At 49.6% G+C, this 18,555-nt stretch overlaps 1 protein-coding gene across 1 annotated transcript in view; it reads right to left on the bottom strand.

Moving 5' to 3' along the window:
• The window catches only part of LOC128975348 (bifunctional methylenetetrahydrofolate dehydrogenase/cyclohydrolase 2, mitochondrial-like), a 30,479-nt gene extending 16,294 nt beyond the window's left edge, over positions 1–14,185 (bottom strand). The window contains exons 1-6 of the mRNA XM_054392206.1: positions 14,040–14,185; positions 12,895–13,085; positions 10,306–10,458; positions 9,016–9,123; positions 6,425–6,517; positions 2,529–2,654 (exon numbers count right to left, since the gene is read on the bottom strand). Coding sequence (XP_054248181.1) covers positions 2,529–2,654; positions 6,425–6,517; positions 9,016–9,123; positions 10,306–10,458; positions 12,895–13,085; positions 14,040–14,185 — 817 coding nt within the window. The remainder of the gene's footprint in view (positions 1–2,528; positions 2,655–6,424; positions 6,518–9,015; positions 9,124–10,305; positions 10,459–12,894; positions 13,086–14,039) is intronic.
• Between the last annotated feature and the right edge of the window lie 4,370 nt (positions 14,186–18,555).

The following is an 18,555-nucleotide window of genomic DNA, read 5'->3' on the forward strand; positions in this document are numbered from 1 at the left end:
GGAGGGCAGAAAATGAGGGCAGCCAGCGTCTATCCCTCACTGTCACCCTTCATAGAAGGATAAGTACAGGACTGAAGCTTGAGGAGGGCAGGTTTAGACCAGAGATTAGGGAGAAATTCTTGACAGTGAGGGTGGGGAGACACTGGAACAGGTTGCCCAGGGAGGTTGTGGATGCCTCCTCCCTGGAGGTGTTCAAGGCCAGGTTGGAGGAGGCTTTGAGCAACCTGGGCTGGTGAGAAGTGTCCCTGCCCATGGCAGGGGGTTGGAACTGGATCATCTTTAAGGTCCCTTCCTAAACCATTCTATGAATCTATGAATCAATGAAATTCAGCCAAGTGACCAGACAGAGGTCAAGGCTGAAACAGTTTGCTACATGACAACCCAGCTGCTTCCATTTCCTCAGTGCCACATCCAGCAGCTGCCAGGGGTGTGCTGGCCTGCAGAGTGTCCAGGGCTGTGCACCCCAGGATGGGTTTTGGTGGTAGTGGTGACTTACTGAAACTTTCACCGATACCAGCGAACCAACAACAATTTCCCTTTGGCAACGCACACTGAAATGCTACTTGCAACTGTAGTGGCATAATCCCAGCTGAAGTTCCTCCCTTTTTTTTTTTTTTTTTGGATCTTCCCTCCCCCCAGGTAAAATCCTGAGCACAGCCCACAGCAGACATGACAAGACAGATACAGAGCATTGCTGAAACTCTGAGTCACGGCCCTGCCGCTGCATCTACACCTAGGTGAGATGGCAAGAGAAACAAACAGGAGGCTACAATTGCATGTTTCTCAAAGCCAGAGCTTTGCTGCTCCCACACCTGCTAAACAAACCAAAAATCAGGAAAATTCTCTGTACTTCAGCTCTGCAAGCAGAAAACAAAAACAGGGATTCCAGCACCTGAAAGGAGCTACAGGAGAGCTGGGGAGGGACTTTTGACAGGGGCTTGGGCTGACAGAATCACAGAAACATTCAGGTTGGAGAAGACCCTCAGGATCACCAAGTCCAACCAACAGGATTAGGGGCAATGGATTTCAGCTGGAAGAGGGGAGATGAGAATCACAGAATTGTTAGGGTTGGAAGGGACCTCAAGGATCACCTAGTTCCAAGCCCCCTACCATGGGCAGAGACACCTCCCACCAGCCCAGGTTGCCCAGAGCCACACCCAGCCTGGCCTTAACCTTCAGGGATGAGGCTTCTACCACCTCCCTGGGCAACCTGTTCCAGTGTAAGACTGGAGATTGGGAAGAAATTCTTGAGAGTGAGGGTGGGGAGACACTGGAACAGGTTGGCCAAGGAGGTCATGGATGCCCCCTCCCTGGAGGTGTTCAAGGCCAGGCTGGATGAGGCAACCTGGGCTGGTGGGAGGTGTCCCTGCCCATGGTAGGGGGTTGGAACTGGATGATCTTTAAGGTCCCTTCCAACCCAACCAATTCCATGAATCTCTGAAACTTTCACTTGTGGTAGCACAAGCAGGAGAAGAAAGCCAGCCAAACATTCCAAGGTGTGCTCTGCAAGTGCTTTCCTGCTGGAGCTCCGTGGAGCACACACAGTTAGATGCCAGGACAACCACCTAAGCTACACTTGTGCAGGTAATTTCTTCTGCTCCAACAGACAGGGCATCAGATGTGATGAGTAAAAGAAGCAGGAACTCAGGGAGTGATGTAATTACAAACACATACTGCTGGCTAGAAACATTTGGAATATAATTAGGCTTTGAGACATTCTGACAGCCAAAATGTTAATAGCTGTGGAAAAAAAAAAACAAAACAAACAAAAAACCCCAACAACCAACCTGTGGGTGATTTTCATACTTATCAAAATAAGGAACTGTTGAGAACCATTAATAATGTGGGTAAATGCTGTCTAAGCTTCCCACACTCAACTCTGCCAATAAGCTTTAATTTTCAGCTGCAACAATCCTGCTATTCCAGTCTGGAGCTCCTCCAGAGCAGAGATATTTAATCAAGTCACACTGTGAACTTGCTCTGCAATGCATCAAACATAAAAAGATCAATGTGGAACACCAATTTTTATCTACTAGGCTTGCCTGGACCAAGATCAACAGCTGAAGAAGAACCCACACTAAACCCTAGCATGAGGGGTACTCCTGAAGCAGAAGGTAACATTTCCACACATTAAGAGTGAGGGAGGTTTGAGAAGCTGTGGTGTAATGACTTTTGCTGTGAACAGTGGCAGGCCCTGTGCTTGTGAAAGAACAGAAAGCATTTTTATTGCTTACTCTTGAAAGCTTCACAGACTCTCAGAGGATTACAGAGCAAGCATCTTCTGCCACCACACTGCCATAAGGGCTCCTCCGTGGGTGTCATTGCAAGTGACCCTTTCTCTCTCCAACAGCTCACCATTTCTGGAGAGCAGGTACACAAACACACAGTTTGTTTTCCTATTTAAGTAAATAAATCAGCAAATATTCCTGCAAGTGCTGTTCCATCTGAGCCAGTGGCTGCTCCAAGTGTTTAGCATGAATGAATCCCACAATCTCCAACCCAGCAGGCTCCCAGAGTGTTTCACTGACCTTCAAAGTCCACGTCCCCAACTAATTTGGTCTTTCCTGTAAGAGGATCATGGATATGGTTGATGCCTACATCGATCACAGCTGCACCTTCTTTGACCATATCAGTAGTAATCAGCTTTGGGATACCTGGAATCATCAAGAGATATTCGATTAACATGGCCAGGCAGTCTTAGGTCAGCAGTTTCAGACTATGCCAAGGGGTGTGCATGCACCTGTATGTATGCACAAGAAAGAAGACAACTCTTTCCCTTGAGTTTTTCTTGATACATCACACAGAGTAAAAAAACCAATTGCCTCTCACTTGGGCAGCTTCTACAAAACAGCCTGTCCTGCTGCTTCAGCAAACTGGGAGACCTCCCTACTTGATCTGAGGGCCCGGCCTCAACACTACACCCCTTCAGCACCTCTCAGTGGGCTACATCTGTGCAGTGTCCTGGGCTATGAAGAAACTCCAGTTAAACCAGAGTGCTGCCACAAGCTGCATCCTGGGTGAGCAGACATCTGGAAGTCCATGCTTGGACAGCTGCAACAAGCCAAGTGTCTCCTGGAATGCTAAGGCAAAGCAGCATTGGAGACCAAAGTCATTGCGTGCCACTGGAGAGCCAACAGCGCCAGGTCCTTACACATCTCTTCCAGCAGCCCATCACACCTTGACTGCAACAGTTGTGATCTTCACTCTGTATTCACTTCAGATGACCTCCTCGATTTCTTTCCTGCTGTGCAGCCTCCAACTCTGACTGATGGAAAATTCCAACTTTAGGATTCCAATTTGCCTTGCTTCTTGAGCAATTCTGTGAGGACAGCTCATACTAGGAACAGAGCTCTCCAAAGGGGGAATCTAAGCTTCCCTGTCCTCACCAAAGCAGCTTTCTCTCAGGTGGAGAGATGAATAAAAAGGCAGAAGAAAGCAAATCCACAGGGTTGGAGCCTGTGGCTTTACTGAAGGCAAGCACTGGTCCACAAGGACTCTGGCTCCATTTGAAGTGCTGGATGACAGCCAGGCACTCAGTGCGATACAGGCAATACAAGAACCTTCTTGACTCTGCTTTTCTCACTCCCCCATAGGACACAAGCTTGAAACTCTGCTTCTACTGTTGAGCAAGCCAAGACCTCAACTTCTTTCCTGTGCCATCTGATAACATCTGGCTGCGTCTCCTCCAGTGTTGCGCAATCAGCCGGGGGCTGGCTGCTCCCTGGGTCCCGGCTCAGCCCAGTAGAGGGGAGCTGATCCGGGGCCGGCAGGGCTGGGAGCGCCTTAACGGAAGCACCACAGTTACACCCTTTGTGAAAAGGTTTGATAATAGGCCAAATACTTAACAGCAACAAATAAACTAACCCCCAAACCAAATGAGCAGATCTGTTTACTTAAGCCTGCTTTACATAGCAAGCAGGAAGAGATAAGCCTGGAGAGCTGCTGTTCCTCAAATGCACCGGCTGGAGGACAGGGAGGAACCTTGCCCTGGTCATTTTTGTAGGACATGATGAATCAGGTTTGCAACAAGAGGAAACAAAGCCCTGCTTAATCCCATCGTGGGGACAGCGACAGCGACAGCGTGGAAAAAAGCCAACTCCTGGCATGGCTAATCAGTCACTCACTGCCTAAGTAAAAGGGGCTGACAAACCAGCAATCCCTGCTCAAGAGGATCACAAATCATGTCCTGAGGGACAGCAAGTAGCCCCAGAGGAGTTTCATCTGGCATTTAGCACCCCAGCTCCTTCTCCTCTTTATCGCCTCTCCAAACCCAGCAGGCAGATGAGTCTTCTCCCTCAAGGCAGACAGCAGAAGCAGCAGGTTGACTGTCCACTGCTTCCATCACTGCCCTGGAAGGACCTGGGGCTGTGGGGGGGCTATGTAAGCACCACAGGTGGAGCTGCATTTACTCTTCTACTACAGGCCTGGGATGATGGCAAGAGGAACAGACTCCATGAGATGTCTGTATGTGCAGGGACAGCAGGCAAGGGTAGGAAGCTGTGGTGAGGTGCAAAGTACCAGGCGTGTTCAGGAGGAAACATCCTGCTTTGGCTAGAAATTCAAAAGCTGCATGGTACTGAAGGAGCTGAGAAAGCTCCACCTGGAAGTAGAGACACATGGATTTTTAGGGAGGGGTAGGCTGGACAAGAGCAGCATTGTTGGAACTTGTGATGCAAGAAGCTGGGAGGGAATGGGAGGGAAGGAATAAATTACATGGATAGTCATGACAAAAGGAAGCAGGAAAACAGGGGTCCCAAGGCTGGGGGCAAATGAGAGACAACTGCTGAAGATGGGTATTGTCAGCTCAAGAGAAAAATCAGAAGCACCAGAGCTGAAGTGTTACAAAAGCCATGAGTGCAAGCAGACAAAAACTCTCAGAATGCAGATGGCTCTTCCAGAAGCACTCCATGGGCAGAGAGAGTGAGAAGGGGAATCCTGCTCCTACATGCAGCCATATGCAGAGAGCTGCTTCCCATCCAGCAGCTGGCAGGGTAGAAGTTACTTCTGTTTGCAAGAGCCACTGAACAGGTCCCACATTCCCAAGTACTGTGTGATCCCAAAGACACAAGCTGCACAGTCCTCAAGTAGCAGGAGGCACCTCAAAGGGTTTCCACCTTCCTATACAGAACCCACCAGGGCAGGGCTGCACTATCCAGCCCCATTTTTTTTTTTGTCATTTCAAGTCTATTTCCTGCTCTGTAATGAGAGCTACAGCATGCTCCTGCTACACAGGACACCAGAGAACCAGGCAAAGAACAAAGGTGGCTGGATTGCTATGGCACCATTTGACTACGAGCACAGCTGCTGACAAACTGCTTATCATATGAAGTGAGAATTAAAGTGGAAGTTTGGATGCAGAGTTACTCCTTCAGTTCCAGGTAGTACACAGGTTACTATCCTTCATTCATGGTGGGAGTTCTGCTCAGGCCCACAGCTGAGTCACCACCTGTGGGACAAGTGAGCTGGTTCTTGTTCCTGACCTGGCATGAGAAAGAGATAGTGCAGTGAAGCCCTGAAGCAAAGGGCATCTCACCTCAGCAGGAAGTGATGAGCTTCAGACAGGCACCTATCTGTCTTCATCTGGAGGATAAGCAAGCAAGAATTTGGTTTTGAGGATGATGAAGAGGAAGGAAGGGAGGAGAACAGAGGAAAGACACATTCCTCTTGTAGGCTTCCTAAATGGTATGGGAGAAGGAGGACACCCTGAGCTATGAGGGGACACAATTTAGCCAAGGTCTTCAGTGAGCTGGCTTGTTTAGTTTGGGTATTTTAACGCAATTTGTATTTGTAATAACCATAAACAAACCCCAGAGGTTGCTCAGCAGCAGAGTTCTGCCTGTTCCTTTGTTCTAGCCTAGTTAGACTGCAAGAGTTTCACTCTACATTGCTTTAAGAACATGGACACTGATCTTTCTGACCCCTTCCTCCAGGCCATTCCCACTCCCTTCAGAGGATAATGGCAACAGAAGAAAAAGGAAATTCAGGCATTAATCACAAATGTTCCCAAGGCACAGCAAGGGAATGATGCCATTGTTTCATGAAGGCAGCCTCCAGCTGGTAGAAAGAAACCCTCCTGTCCAAACGTCAGTGACTCACAGGAACATTTGAATTTACATAATGAGAGCTGTGTAAACTATGCAGGGACTGGTTCCCAATCTGGAGTTCACTCTCAAGTCTCCCTAAGGGAAAGGTGTCACATGTGAGGAGAAACAGTTTATGAGTCTGCAAATGTGAAGGGCAAGAACAAAGCACCCAAACCCTCACCCTCCTTACAGCCAGAAGCCCTGCTGCTGTGACACCCTCAGCAAGCAGCAGCACCAGCTGCCTGCTGAGACGTGAAAGGGCTGGCAGTGCCACCAGCACCAAAGGCTGCACTTTGGGTGTCAAATATTGTGGCTGGAGCAGTGACAACAACCAGCATTACCTGCAGCCACTATGACAATGTCAGCCAGCTGCGTGTGGATCTTGAGCTGCTCTTTCGGGGTGTATCTGTGAGTGATGGTCACCGTAGCATCTCCTGCAATGGAAGAGATTGGCAAGGAGCTGTCACAGAAAAGGCCTGCAGAGTGCTGACTGCCAGTGCAGACGACTCTGGGACACTGACAGCAGTACAGATGCTCACCAGAGTTGTCTCAGGGTGCAGCACAGGCAGAACACTCACATCACTTGATGGCCACACACAGGAAAAAGCACATTTATACTTAACAATTCCCACAGGATCAATTCACTCAGAGAATCAGAGACTCACAGAATTGTTTTGGTTGGAAAAGACTTTTAAGATCATTAAGCCCAACCACCAACCCATCACCACAGCCACCAAACCATGTCCCTAAGTGCCATGGCCACACAGTTCTTGAACACCTCCAGGGATGGGCACTCCACCACCTCCCTGGGCAGCCTGTTCCAATCCCTGACCACTCTTGCAGCAAATGCATTTTTCCTCATCTCCAACCTAAGCCTCCCCTGGCACAATTTCAAGCCATTTCCTCTCCTATCACCTGACACTAGAGAGAAGAGACCAACCCCCACCTCACTACAAACTTGCTCCTTCACTTGCAGAGATGGTCTCTGGGCCTGCCTACACAATGCCATCTGGGTTGGTAAGGGCTTGAGCAGGGATTGCACCTGAGCAGATGTTGCCATCTGCAGGACACTGCAGCTTCTACATTCAAAACATCCCAGGAGCAGACTCCAGATTTTCAGTTTTGTTTAGAATCTGTAAAAGAAACAACTAAAAGTGACACCAAAACCCAAGCCCAAGATCACACCAGGCACATGATCACGGAACCCTTGTGCTCAGTAACGACCTTCAAGAGGAAACACAGGAGCAGGTTGCCCAGGGAGGTAGCTGAGGCCCCATCCCTGGAAATACTCAAGGTCAGGCTCAAGGCTCTGAGCAACCTGATCTAGTGGAGGATGTCTCTGCTGACTGCAGGGGGGGTTGGACTGGATGATCTTTGGAGGTCCCTTCCAACCCAAACCATTCTATGACTGGACTACATGACCCCCAGAGGTCCCTACCAACTCCCACCTCACTCCACACCTCAAAAATAAATCCATTCCTTCAGAATAAGAAAGGTATCTCCAAGGAGTTAATTCTTTCCACATCTAGATTCCAGTATCATTGTTTTTAAGGGAAGATCTGAATGTTTTTCTGGTCCTGCAGTGAATACCCAGCACCAGTGCCATGGCTGCAGGTGAGGTGTGACATGTCAGCAAACAGAATGGAGGCAGACGACTGGGAAGCACAAAAAAGCTCCTCCACAGGCCAACAAACTCACAGACTAGCCCCTCAAAACAAGCTGTACTGGCAGGCAGTCAAATCAGAACTACAAACCTAGGATACACGCAAACAAAACTGAGCCAAGGAGCCACCTAACACCAAGGCTGACACCTACAGTGTTTAGCTACAGCCAAAAACCATCCAGGCAACTACTGAGGGGATTGTAACAAGTTGCTCCAAGAACTACATGTCACTGTCTCCTCATTTCCAACTGAGAAACTGGCAAGTGGTTTACAGCACCCCTCTGTGTGGCCCAAAGCCTGTTTCAAACACAAGCTCTGCTCTCAGTAATGAACACAAGCAAAGGTCTGCAGCAAAGGGCAGAAACACTGCTCATTTGCCTGGGAATGGGGATGAGACCAGAACCATGTGCTGGTGCTAATTACAATTCAAACACTGAGAGAAGTTGCAAATAGCCACTTTCCCACAGAGGCTGAATGGGAAACCCAACTCTGTGATTAGTAAAGCAGCTTTTAGTGTTTTATTATATTAATAACAGATTTCACTCCACTCCTATTAAATATGCCTAGGATGAAACATTCCTGTTTACCTCATTTGCACACACCACCAGGGCAGCTTCTACTAGCACAATGGAGCTGCAAAAGGTCAGTATTCTATGTAAATTACATTTGGGTTTCTTTCTGCAGCACAATTACAACAGCACATGCATGCATCTCTAAGTAGAATTACTTAAAAGTATTTCAATTCCAGCCACCAATTTCCAGGGAGATATAAAATGCACTGCAGGAAAAAAAATCCCTCAAGCCAACACGAAACATCACAGAGCTCACACTGAAAAAGGCACTTGGTGGCTCACTGGGATGTTTTCAGTCATCACCTAGCCAGCACAGCACAGGAATCATGTCAGGCAGATTTTTTTTATATGTGTGTACCTAGAAGAGTGCACAAATCTATTACAAGCCTGAAATGGAATACTAAACAAGCAGGAAGATAAGGCAAACAGCTCTGGCTCTGCATAAACACCACACCAATCCCTGAGGGTGCTGCCCTCAGCCTTCAGGGCTAACCATCTTCATCTGTTTCAAATGGAGGACAAAATGATAACACAACACCACAGAAAGTCAAGTCCAGAGAGTGAGAATACATCAGAAAATGTATTACCACATTTATTTCCTTGCTCTGGTTGCAAATATTGTACAAGAAATAAAAGTTTTCTCTCTTTATCTGAATCCTCTGGTCAGCTTTAAAGATTTGAAGAGTCATGGACTTACCTCCAGGCCTTTCATGCTCTCCATCAGTGTGTAAAAGCATTGAAATTGGCATTCCAACATTCTTAGATCTTCCAACTACAACAACGTTTTTTCCAAACGTTTGTATTCCTTGTGGGGAAAAAGGAAAAAAAGAGGAAAACAAAAAAGTAACACAAAGAAATTGCATCTCACTGTGCTGCTGTACCTAACCTCTCCTTTCAGTCACCAGGGTACAATCACCTGCTGTCAGGGACTGTTGACATCAACACGGCTGCAAAATCCACATGGCTGAACTTAAGGGATGAATCCACAAAACAACTTTCAGCTTTCAGCTGAGAGAAACACAACTGGCAGCTCGTTCAGGTTCTCTGAATCATCACTCCTCTTCTCTTGCCACAAAGGGCATGGCAGCTCTTAGATCTCTCAGTAAGAACTTGTGTTATACAGTGACAACTACTAAATGCTTCTGTACCCTTTATCCCTTTTGGTGCTAAATTAAATGCTCCCAGTTTTGTTGTTGTTTCTTCCCTTTCCCCACAAGAATTCAAACCTCCTGTTGGATAATCTCACAGGAAGCTGCCTGCAATGTTATAAAGTACAGAAAATAAGCTACCAAAGTATTTCCGCATGTGTTCTACACAGAATGCTGTCTACACTTAATTATAGCTATGCTGCTGGCAAAAAGATCTCATCTGTTTGGCACCTCATTATTATTTAGATTAATCCTCTAAATATTTGTTCTTCAATCAGCCCAATATATTTAGGTAACCCACACCTTTTAACTCACATCTGACTCAATCCTTCATTCATTCTCTGAGATAAAAGGAGCTTCACAGCATCACAAACTTCTGACCTCTAATGTTTTGTGATTCTATGATTTGCTTTGGTTGGAAAAGACCTTTAAGATTCCTAGATTCATAGAATGGGTTGGGTTGGAAGGGACCTTGAAGATCATCGAGTTCCAACCCCCTGCCATGGGCAGGGACAGCTCCCACCAGCCCAGGCTGCTCAAGGGCTCATCTAAGCTGGGCTTGAACACCTCCAGGGAGGGGGTATCCACAACCTCCCTGGGCAACCTGTTCCAGTGTCTCACCACCCTCACTGTCAAGAATTTCTTCCTAATCTCCAGGCCCAATCTCCCTTCTCCCAGCTGAAAGCCACTGCCCCTTGTCTTGACAAGGGCTTGCAGTGACAGAGGTCCCTCTCCAGCTCTCCTGTCACCCCTTCTATCTGACTGTCTCAAGGCCAGCGCTCTCCCTGCCCCTCAGCAGTGCAGCCCTGTGTGTGTTTGGGTGCGGCTGGGGCTCTCACCAGTCCGCTGGATGATCTCCCAGACAGCAGCAGCAGTGGCAGGGATGATGGAGGGCTGGTCCAGGCACAGGCGGCCGACGTTCATGATGTGGAAGCCGTCCACGTCCTTGCCGGGCGCGATGGCGTTGCAGACGGCGCGCTCGTCGATGTGACCTGCGGAGCACAGCGCGGTCAGCAGGCTCCTCACACCCAGGCACACCAGCTGGGGCTACCCAGGGGAGCTGCCAGTGTTCATCGGGAGCAGTCTGCACTCCGCCTGCACAGCACAAGTTGCAACCTCCCTTTCCAAAGCCACCTGCTGCACAGGAAATGATGCCCGGTGGCAGTCACTGTGGTGACCTGGTCAGCCCCAGCCTTTCACAGCACAGGGACACTGGGCCTGTAGTCAGCTGCCTCACAAGTCTTTGCTGCTTACAGCTGAGGGAATGGAGACTTTTTCATGCCGTGTCTCAAACAAACATCTAACGTTTCACAGCCATCTTCCAGGCAATGAAAGGAAGACAGAGGGAGCCCTCCACCAGAGCATCACCACATCAGAAGTCAGGCACTCCAGAGGTGCCTGATATTCGCTGCTTCTATTTTTTATCCCAGTGTTGATCAAAAGCCACACCTGTATGTGGTTGAGTGCAAAAAAACCCCAAAACCCCACACAACAATCTCAGCTCTAGAATAAGCAGCCTCCACTGATGAGACTTTCACAACTTCCAGGCTTTGTCTTCCTCCATTACAATGCAAATCAAAAGAATTTTGGAAAAAGAGCAGGACAGAATAAACTATTTCAGTTGGAAGGGACCCACAAGGATCATCTAGTGCAAGTGCAAGAGCTGACCTAGCCCCTCTGTTTCCAAAGTTCCTTTGGGAGAAATAAAGTGACTCAGTAACTGGAGCTCTATCTGACATCTATTGGGGAAAGAACTTCCTGAGCATCTTCAGTTCACAGTAACTTGGACATTTAACAATGCAACACTGAAAAAGTTCTACTAGTGATTAAATTGTTCCAAGGATTTTATAAGTCAGGCCTCAAGCTAGCAAGTTTTAGAGGCTGGAATAAGGCTGACTAGCCTTCAGGTACCTGCTGTGAGAGACGGGCTGCAGCTTGACAGGGATCCTCAGTATTTAAATATTTAATGTCTAGCATCAGACATTTGAACTGACCCAGCTGGAACGATCTCCAGGTTTGGGTTTTTTAACTTTCAAATGTTGAGCAGGTTTAAACTCACTAAATTTCAAGACATAAGTGGCCAGATTCTACTTATTTGGTGTGCAAGAGCTCCTTACTTGGTGTGCAAGATGCCACGCTCCTCACTTGGGTTACACTTCCACCTTGTGGCCAACTTATTTCAACAAGTGGCTGACTTCAGTTTGCTTTTGGCTAAAATGAAGTTTAATATACCCTTAAACACCCTTAAATACCACTTTGCCAGCTACTGCCTACTGAGATTTTAGTGAGAGCTGGTAACAAATTAGGAGAAGGGAAAAAAACCCCAAGAACACAGTAGATGCTTTTAGGACCTTAGCACAAAGCTCACCTGGAAGATTAGGGACAGCACAGAAAACATGAGCAAGTGTTTAAGGCAAAGCCTGGAATCACTGTGAGAAGGGCCATGACGAATGGGGGGGGGGGTGGGGGGGGGGTTGGGGGGGGGGGGGGGGGTGGGGGGGGGGGGGGGGGGGGGGGGGGTGGGGGGGTGTGGGGGGGGGGGGGGGGGGGGGTTATTTTTTTGGGGGGGGGGGGGGGTGGGGGGGGGGGGGTTTAGGGGTTGGGGGGGGGGGGGTGGGGGGGTGGGGTGGTGGGGGGGGTATTTTTTGGGGGGGGGGGGGGGGGGGGGGGGGGGGTGTTGTGTTTGTTGTTGTGTGTGGGGTGTTTGGTGGGGTGTTTTTGTGTGTGGTATAATTAGTGTATATGGTTTTTATTTGGAGGTTGTTGTGTTTGTTGATTGAAGGTTTTAATGTGGGTTTATATAATGTATAATATTGGGATGAGAAGGGGAGTATGGGGTAGGTGTGTGTTATTTTAGGAGGAAGGTAAGTTGTAAGTTATTTGTTAATAGTTAGGTTGAAGGTAGTAGATGTGAATTTAAGGAAGGTTTTGAAAGTAAGATGTGTGAGATATGTAGAAGTTTTTTAATTTAATGGGTGGTGAGTTTGGGTAAATATTGGCCCTATCTCGCCGGCTTCCTTAAATAACTATGGAAGACTTGCTCACAATTCTGCTTCCCCTACCTGGTCTTCAATGTTCTGTTTCTAGATGTCAAGCACAAAACACAGGAAAAAAAAGGATCTTATAGTTGGACATAGGAGCTCCAAAATTAAACAACAGTTTAGGACTATGTGGAAAATAAATCCATTAACTCTTCCATACACTGACAGCAACCACACTGAAGGTCCCTCTTCATAGTGTCATAGATCAGTTGGAAGAGACCTTTAACATCATCGAGTCTAACCTTCAACCTAAGACCACCATGGACCATCACTTGATGTTTCCTTTTGTCCCTTTGGCTTCAGAAGACGGAGAGGTGCCAGGCAGCAAAGCACTTGAGCAAATCACTATTTGACTTGTCCTTACCAAAGGACCACTTCTGAGCTGACACATACCTACAGCTGCAGCTGCTTTGATCTTGTTTCTGACATAGATGTGACTAGCTGGGTTGTCTCCTACTAGTATGACAGTCAGGTGAGGTCTCTTGTTTCCAAGGGATACCCAGGATTCTACATCCCTTTGAACTTCTTTCAGAACTTGGTTAGCAAGTTTTGTCCCTGAGATAACGGTTGCTTCATCACTAGAAAGACAAAAAGATAGGTCACGTTTCAGTCAAAAATGTCACAGACCAGACACTTTCCAGCATGAGGTTTTCAATGTTAAATATTTGCCAATGCTTTGATTGGTTAATTTCCTGGTATTCCAAATATAATTTCAAGTAAATAAATAAATAAATAAAATTAATAATAGAATTGTTGGGGTTGAAGGGACCTCAAGGATCATCTGTTTCTAAGCCCTTTGCCATGAGCAGGGGCACCTCGCACCAAATCAGGTTGCCCAGAGCCACCTCCAGCCTGGCCTTAAAAACCTCCAGGGATGAGGCTTCCACCACCTCCCTGGGAAACCTGGTCCAGTGTCTCACCACCCTCATGGGGAAGAATTTCTTCTCAACATCCAATCTGAATCTCCCCATTTCTAGTTTTGTCCCATCGCCCCCAGCCCTATCGCTACCTGACACCCTAAAAAGCCCCTCCCCAGCTTTCTTGTAGCCCCCTTCAGACACTGGAAGGCCACAAGAAGGTCTCCTTGGAACCTTCTCTTTTCCAAACTGAACATCCCCAACTCTCTCAGTCTGTCAGGCACCAGGATGAAGCCCCCAGCATTCTAGTACCTCCAAGAGCCTGGAAGGACCAGGGGAAGGGTAAAGATCACCCCCAGGACGCCGCCGGACGCCCCTCGGGGCCGAAGCAGGGAGGGTTACAGAGTCAGCGGTCCCCAGCTCCGTGCACCCCTCAAATCCCCCCGGGATCGGCACCGCCAGCGCCGCAGCCCTCCCTGTCCCCTCCGCTCAGCCCCTCCGTCCTCGGGAAGGGCCGCGCCTCACGCCGGAGGCCTCCCCTAGGCCTTAGGCCCCTCTCATCTCGGGGCCGCTCCGCCGCTCCCGCAGCGCTCCCCGCAGCGCTCCCCGCCGCACCGGGAGGAGAAGGAGGAGGAGGTGGAGGCGGGAATGAGGATGAAGCCGCCCCGAGCGTACCTGGCCGCGCTGCGAGGGGAGCTGCTGGTGCTGTAGGCGGCCCGGGGCACGGGGCGAGAGAGACTCCGCCACCTCCTCAGCGTTGCCAAGCCCGCGCGCGGCACACAGCTGGATGAGCAGAAGGCGGCCGCGGCCGCCGCCGCCATGTCGCGCCCCACCGACGGAAGCGGCGCCGCAAACCAGCGACGAGGGGAGGAGCAAGGGCGAGTAGTGGGCCCGGGGCGGCCGCCCGGGGGGCTGGGCGTGGGAGGAGCCGTGGCGGAGCACGGGAGGAGCCAGGGCGGAGCGAAAGGGCGAGGGCACCGCCCGGGGAAAGCACGGCGGTGGGCATCGCCTGGGTGACAGCGACAGCACAACGTTAGGGCCTGGAGAATAAATCTTATGATGAGCGACCCAAGGAGCGGGGGGTGTTCAGTTCGGAAAAGAGGAGGCTGAGGGGAGACCTCATCGCTCTCTACAGCTACCTGAAAGGACTTGTGGAGAGGCTGGTGCTGGTTTCTTCTCCCAATAATTAGTGATAGAACAAGAGTGAATGGCCTCAAGCTACGACTGGGTAGGTTTAGACTGGACAGTAGCAAAAAGAGTGGTCAGGCATTGGAATATGCTGCCCAGGGAGGTGGTGGAGTCACCAACCCTGGATGTGTTTAAAGGTGGTTTGGATGTGGTGCTTGGGGCTATGGTTTCAGGGTGAACCTTGTAGAGTAGGGTTAATGGTGGGACTTGGTGATCCTGAGGAGCTTTTCCAACCTGAATGTTTCTGTGGTTCTGTGATTCTGTTGCTGGCAGCTGTACAGCATAGGGGGCAAGGAGCCTCCTGTCCCTGGTCTTGCACCCTGACAGGACAGAGCAGCCCTTTTTTATTGCTTAAACACATGCACATGCGTTGGGTTGTCCGGGACAGGCATGCATATGCAGATTATTTCCTGAAGCTAACCAATAAATGCCTATTTATTACAGTGCACCTCTGGAGTGTCCTCTGAGGCATCTCTGGTGGTCTTTGAGGGGTTTATGGTGGCCTCTGAAGGACCTCTGGTAGCCTTTGAGGGGTCTCTGTTGGTGCCTGAGGGGTCTAATATGGTGTCCTTTGGTTGAATTTTGGTACTGAGTTTGCATAGTTAGCTGGAGCTTTGGGTTTCAGGCTTCAGGTTATCTGAGGATGGCCTGATTTGGGCCAGTTTGCTCCCTTATCAAAGAAGCAAGGTTCCTCCCTATCTGCTGTTTGTGGTGAGAACAGCTTTGTCCTGTCCTTGGGAATTTGGTTTACGTAATTTCTCTTTGCTACAGTCTTCATTTCCACTGGGCCCATTTTTTTTCTCTATCAATAGCCTGAGGCTGGTGGACCCTGTGGGTTTGTGTGCTGGGCTGTGACTTTTTGTCCCTACCCGTGGGGACTTTTTGTCCCTGCTCATGCCACCTCCAGGGCAGATGCTGGTGGAACAGGTGGTTTGCATTCACTTCCTTTGGGTCATTTAAGACGCAACCCCATTACCCTGGGGAAGTTTTTACTTTCAAACCACTCGATTGCTGGTCTTCTTTTGCTCTCTGGAAGTCCTACCCCTATCTATAGCCTCTCTTCTTGAGGGACACCAGTAGTGGGGATGAAGAATCATAGAATTGTTTTGGTTGGAAACGACCTGTTAAGATCATCAAACCCAACTGTCGACCCAAGACCAGCATGTCCCAAAGCACCACGTCCACATATTCAATGAGCACCTCCGGGTTGAAGTTGTTCACCTTTCTCACGGTGCCATGACCTGGCACTTGCAGCACCTGCTGCGGACTCAGGCTGGGTGTAAGCTGGGCGAGTATCCGCCTGCCCTGGCCAGCCATGCCATGTGGAATCAAGAATCAAGAAGAATCAAGAATCAAGAATCAAGAAGGTTGGAAGAGACCTCAAGGATCATCGAGTCCAACCTGTCACCCTACACCTCATGCCTATCTAAACCATGGCACCAAGTGCCACGTCCAATCCCCTCTTGAACACCTCCAGGGATGGTGACTCCACCACCTCCCTGGGCAGCACATTCCAATGGCCAACCACTCTCTCTGTGAAGAACTTTCTCCTCACCTCCAGCCTAAACCTCCCCTGGTGCAGCTTGAGACTGTGTCCTCTTGTTCTGGTGCTGGTTGCCTGGGAGAAGAGACCAACCCCCTCCTGGCTACAACCTCCCTTCAGGTAGTTGTAGACAGCAATGAGGTCTCCCCTGAGCCTCCTCTTCTCCAGGCTCAACAGTCCCAGCTCCCTCAGCCTCTCCTCACAGGGCTGTGCTCAAGGCCTCTCCCCAGCCTCGTTGCCCTTCTCTGGACATGCTCCAGCAATTCAACATCTTTCCTAAACTGAGGGGCCCAGAACTGGACACAGTACTCAAGGTGTGGCCTAACCAGTGCTGTGTACAGGGGTACAATGACCTCCCTGCTCCTGCTGGCCACACCATGCCTGATGCAGGCCAGGATGCCATTGGCTCTCTTGGCCACCTGGGCACACTGCTGGCTCATGTTCAGGCTGCTGTCAACCAGTACCCCCAGGTCCCTTTCCACCTGGCTGCTCTCCAGCCACTCTGACCCCAGCCTGTAGCTCTGCATGGGGTTGTTGTGGCCAAAGTGCAGCACCCGGCACTTGGACTTGTTGAATGCCATCCTGTTGGACTCTGCCCATCTGTCCAGCCTGGCAAGGGCCCTCTGCAGAGCCCTTCTACCTTCTAACAGATCAACACCTGCTCCCAGCTTGGTGTCATCTGCAAATTTACTGATGATGGACTCAATCCCCTCATCCAGATCATCAATAAAGATATTGAACAGGATGGGGCCCAGCACTGATCCCTGGGGGACACCACTAGTGACAGGCTGCCAGCTGGATGTGGCACCATTCACCACCACTCTCTGGGCTCGGCCCTCCAGCCAGTTCCTAACCCAGCACAGAGTGCTGCTGTCCAAGCCACAGGCTGACAGCTTGGCCAGGAGTTTGCTGTGGGGGACAGTGTCAAAGGCCTTGCTGAAGTCCAGGTAGACTACATCCACAGCCTTTCCCACGTCCACCAGGCTGTCACCTGATCATAGAAGGAGATCAGGTTGGTGAGGCAGGACCTGCCCTTCCTAAATCCATGTTGGCTGGACCTGATTCCTTGGCTATCCTTCAGGTATGCAGTGATTGCCCCCAAGACAATCTGCTCCATGATTTTCCCTGGCACTGAGGTCAGGCTGACAGGCCTGGAGTTCCCAGGTTCTTCTGTCCGTCCTTTCTTGTGGATGGGCGTCACATTGGCCAGTTTCCAGTCTTCTGGGACCTCTGCAGTGAGCCAGGACTGGTGGAAAATGATGGAGAGAGGCTTGGCCAGCTCATCTGCCAGCTCTTTCAGCACCCTAGGATGAATCCCATCAGGTCCCATGGACTTGTGAATATCCAAGTGACTCAACAAGTCTCAAACTAATTCCACATGGATTTCAGGAGTACAACACTGCTCCTTGACCCCATCAACCAGCTCAGGAGGCCAGTTATCCTGAAGTCCTCCTGCCTTACTGTTGAAAATGGAGGCAAAGAAGGTATTTAGAATCTCAGCCTTCTCCTCATCCTTAGTTACAATGTTACCCTCCACGTCCAATAAGAGTGGAGGCTCCTCTTGCCCCACTTTTTAGCATTAATATATTTATAAAAATGCTTTTTGTTGTCTTTCACAGAAGCGGCCAGTTTAATTTCTAACTGCTTTTGCCTCTCTAATTTTTCTTCTACATGATCTAGCAACATCCTTAAACATATCACTAGTTGCCTCCCCCCCTTTCCAAAGGTGATAAACCCTCTTTTTTTCCCTTAAATCCTTCAGGAGCTGCTTGCTCATCCAGGCCGGTCGTCTTCCCCGCCGGCTCGTCTTACGGCATGTGGGAACTGCCAGTTCCTGTGCCTTTAGGAGCTCCTGTTGGAAGTAGGTCCAACCATCCTGGACCCCTTTGTTCTTAAGGGCTGTTACCCAGGGAACTTTCTGAATAAGTTGCCTGAACAACCTGAAGTTTGCCCTCCGGAAGTCCAAAGTGAGGGTTCTGTTACTGCTCCTCCCTATTTCCCTGCATATTGAAAACTCCACTATCTCATGGTCGCTGCACCCTAGACAGCCTCCAACCATCACATCTCCCACCAGCCCTTCTCTATTTGAGAACAGCAGATCAAGCAGAGCCTTGCCCCTGGTAGGTTCACCTAAGAGCTGCATCAGGAAGTTGTCATCCATGCACTCTAGGAACCTTCTGGACTGTCTCCTCTCTGCTGAATTAAGTTCCCAGCAGATGTCTGGTAGGTTAAAGTCCCCCACAAGGACAAGGTCTGATGATCTTGAGACAGCTTCCATCTGCTTATAGAATATCTCATCGGCCTCCTCATCCTGGTTGGGTGGTCTATAACAGACTCCAACCAGGATGTCAGTTTTGTGTGGCCTCCCTCTGATTTTAACCCATAAGCATTCAATCCTTTCATCTGCAACCTCGAGTTCTGAGGCATCAAAAGATTCCCTAATATACAGGGCCACCCCTC

The sequence above is a fragment of the Indicator indicator genome, chromosome 25 (assembly GCF_027791375.1).
Source record: "Indicator indicator isolate 239-I01 chromosome 25, UM_Iind_1.1, whole genome shotgun sequence".
Lineage (NCBI taxonomy): Eukaryota > Metazoa > Chordata > Aves > Piciformes > Indicatoridae > Indicator > Indicator indicator.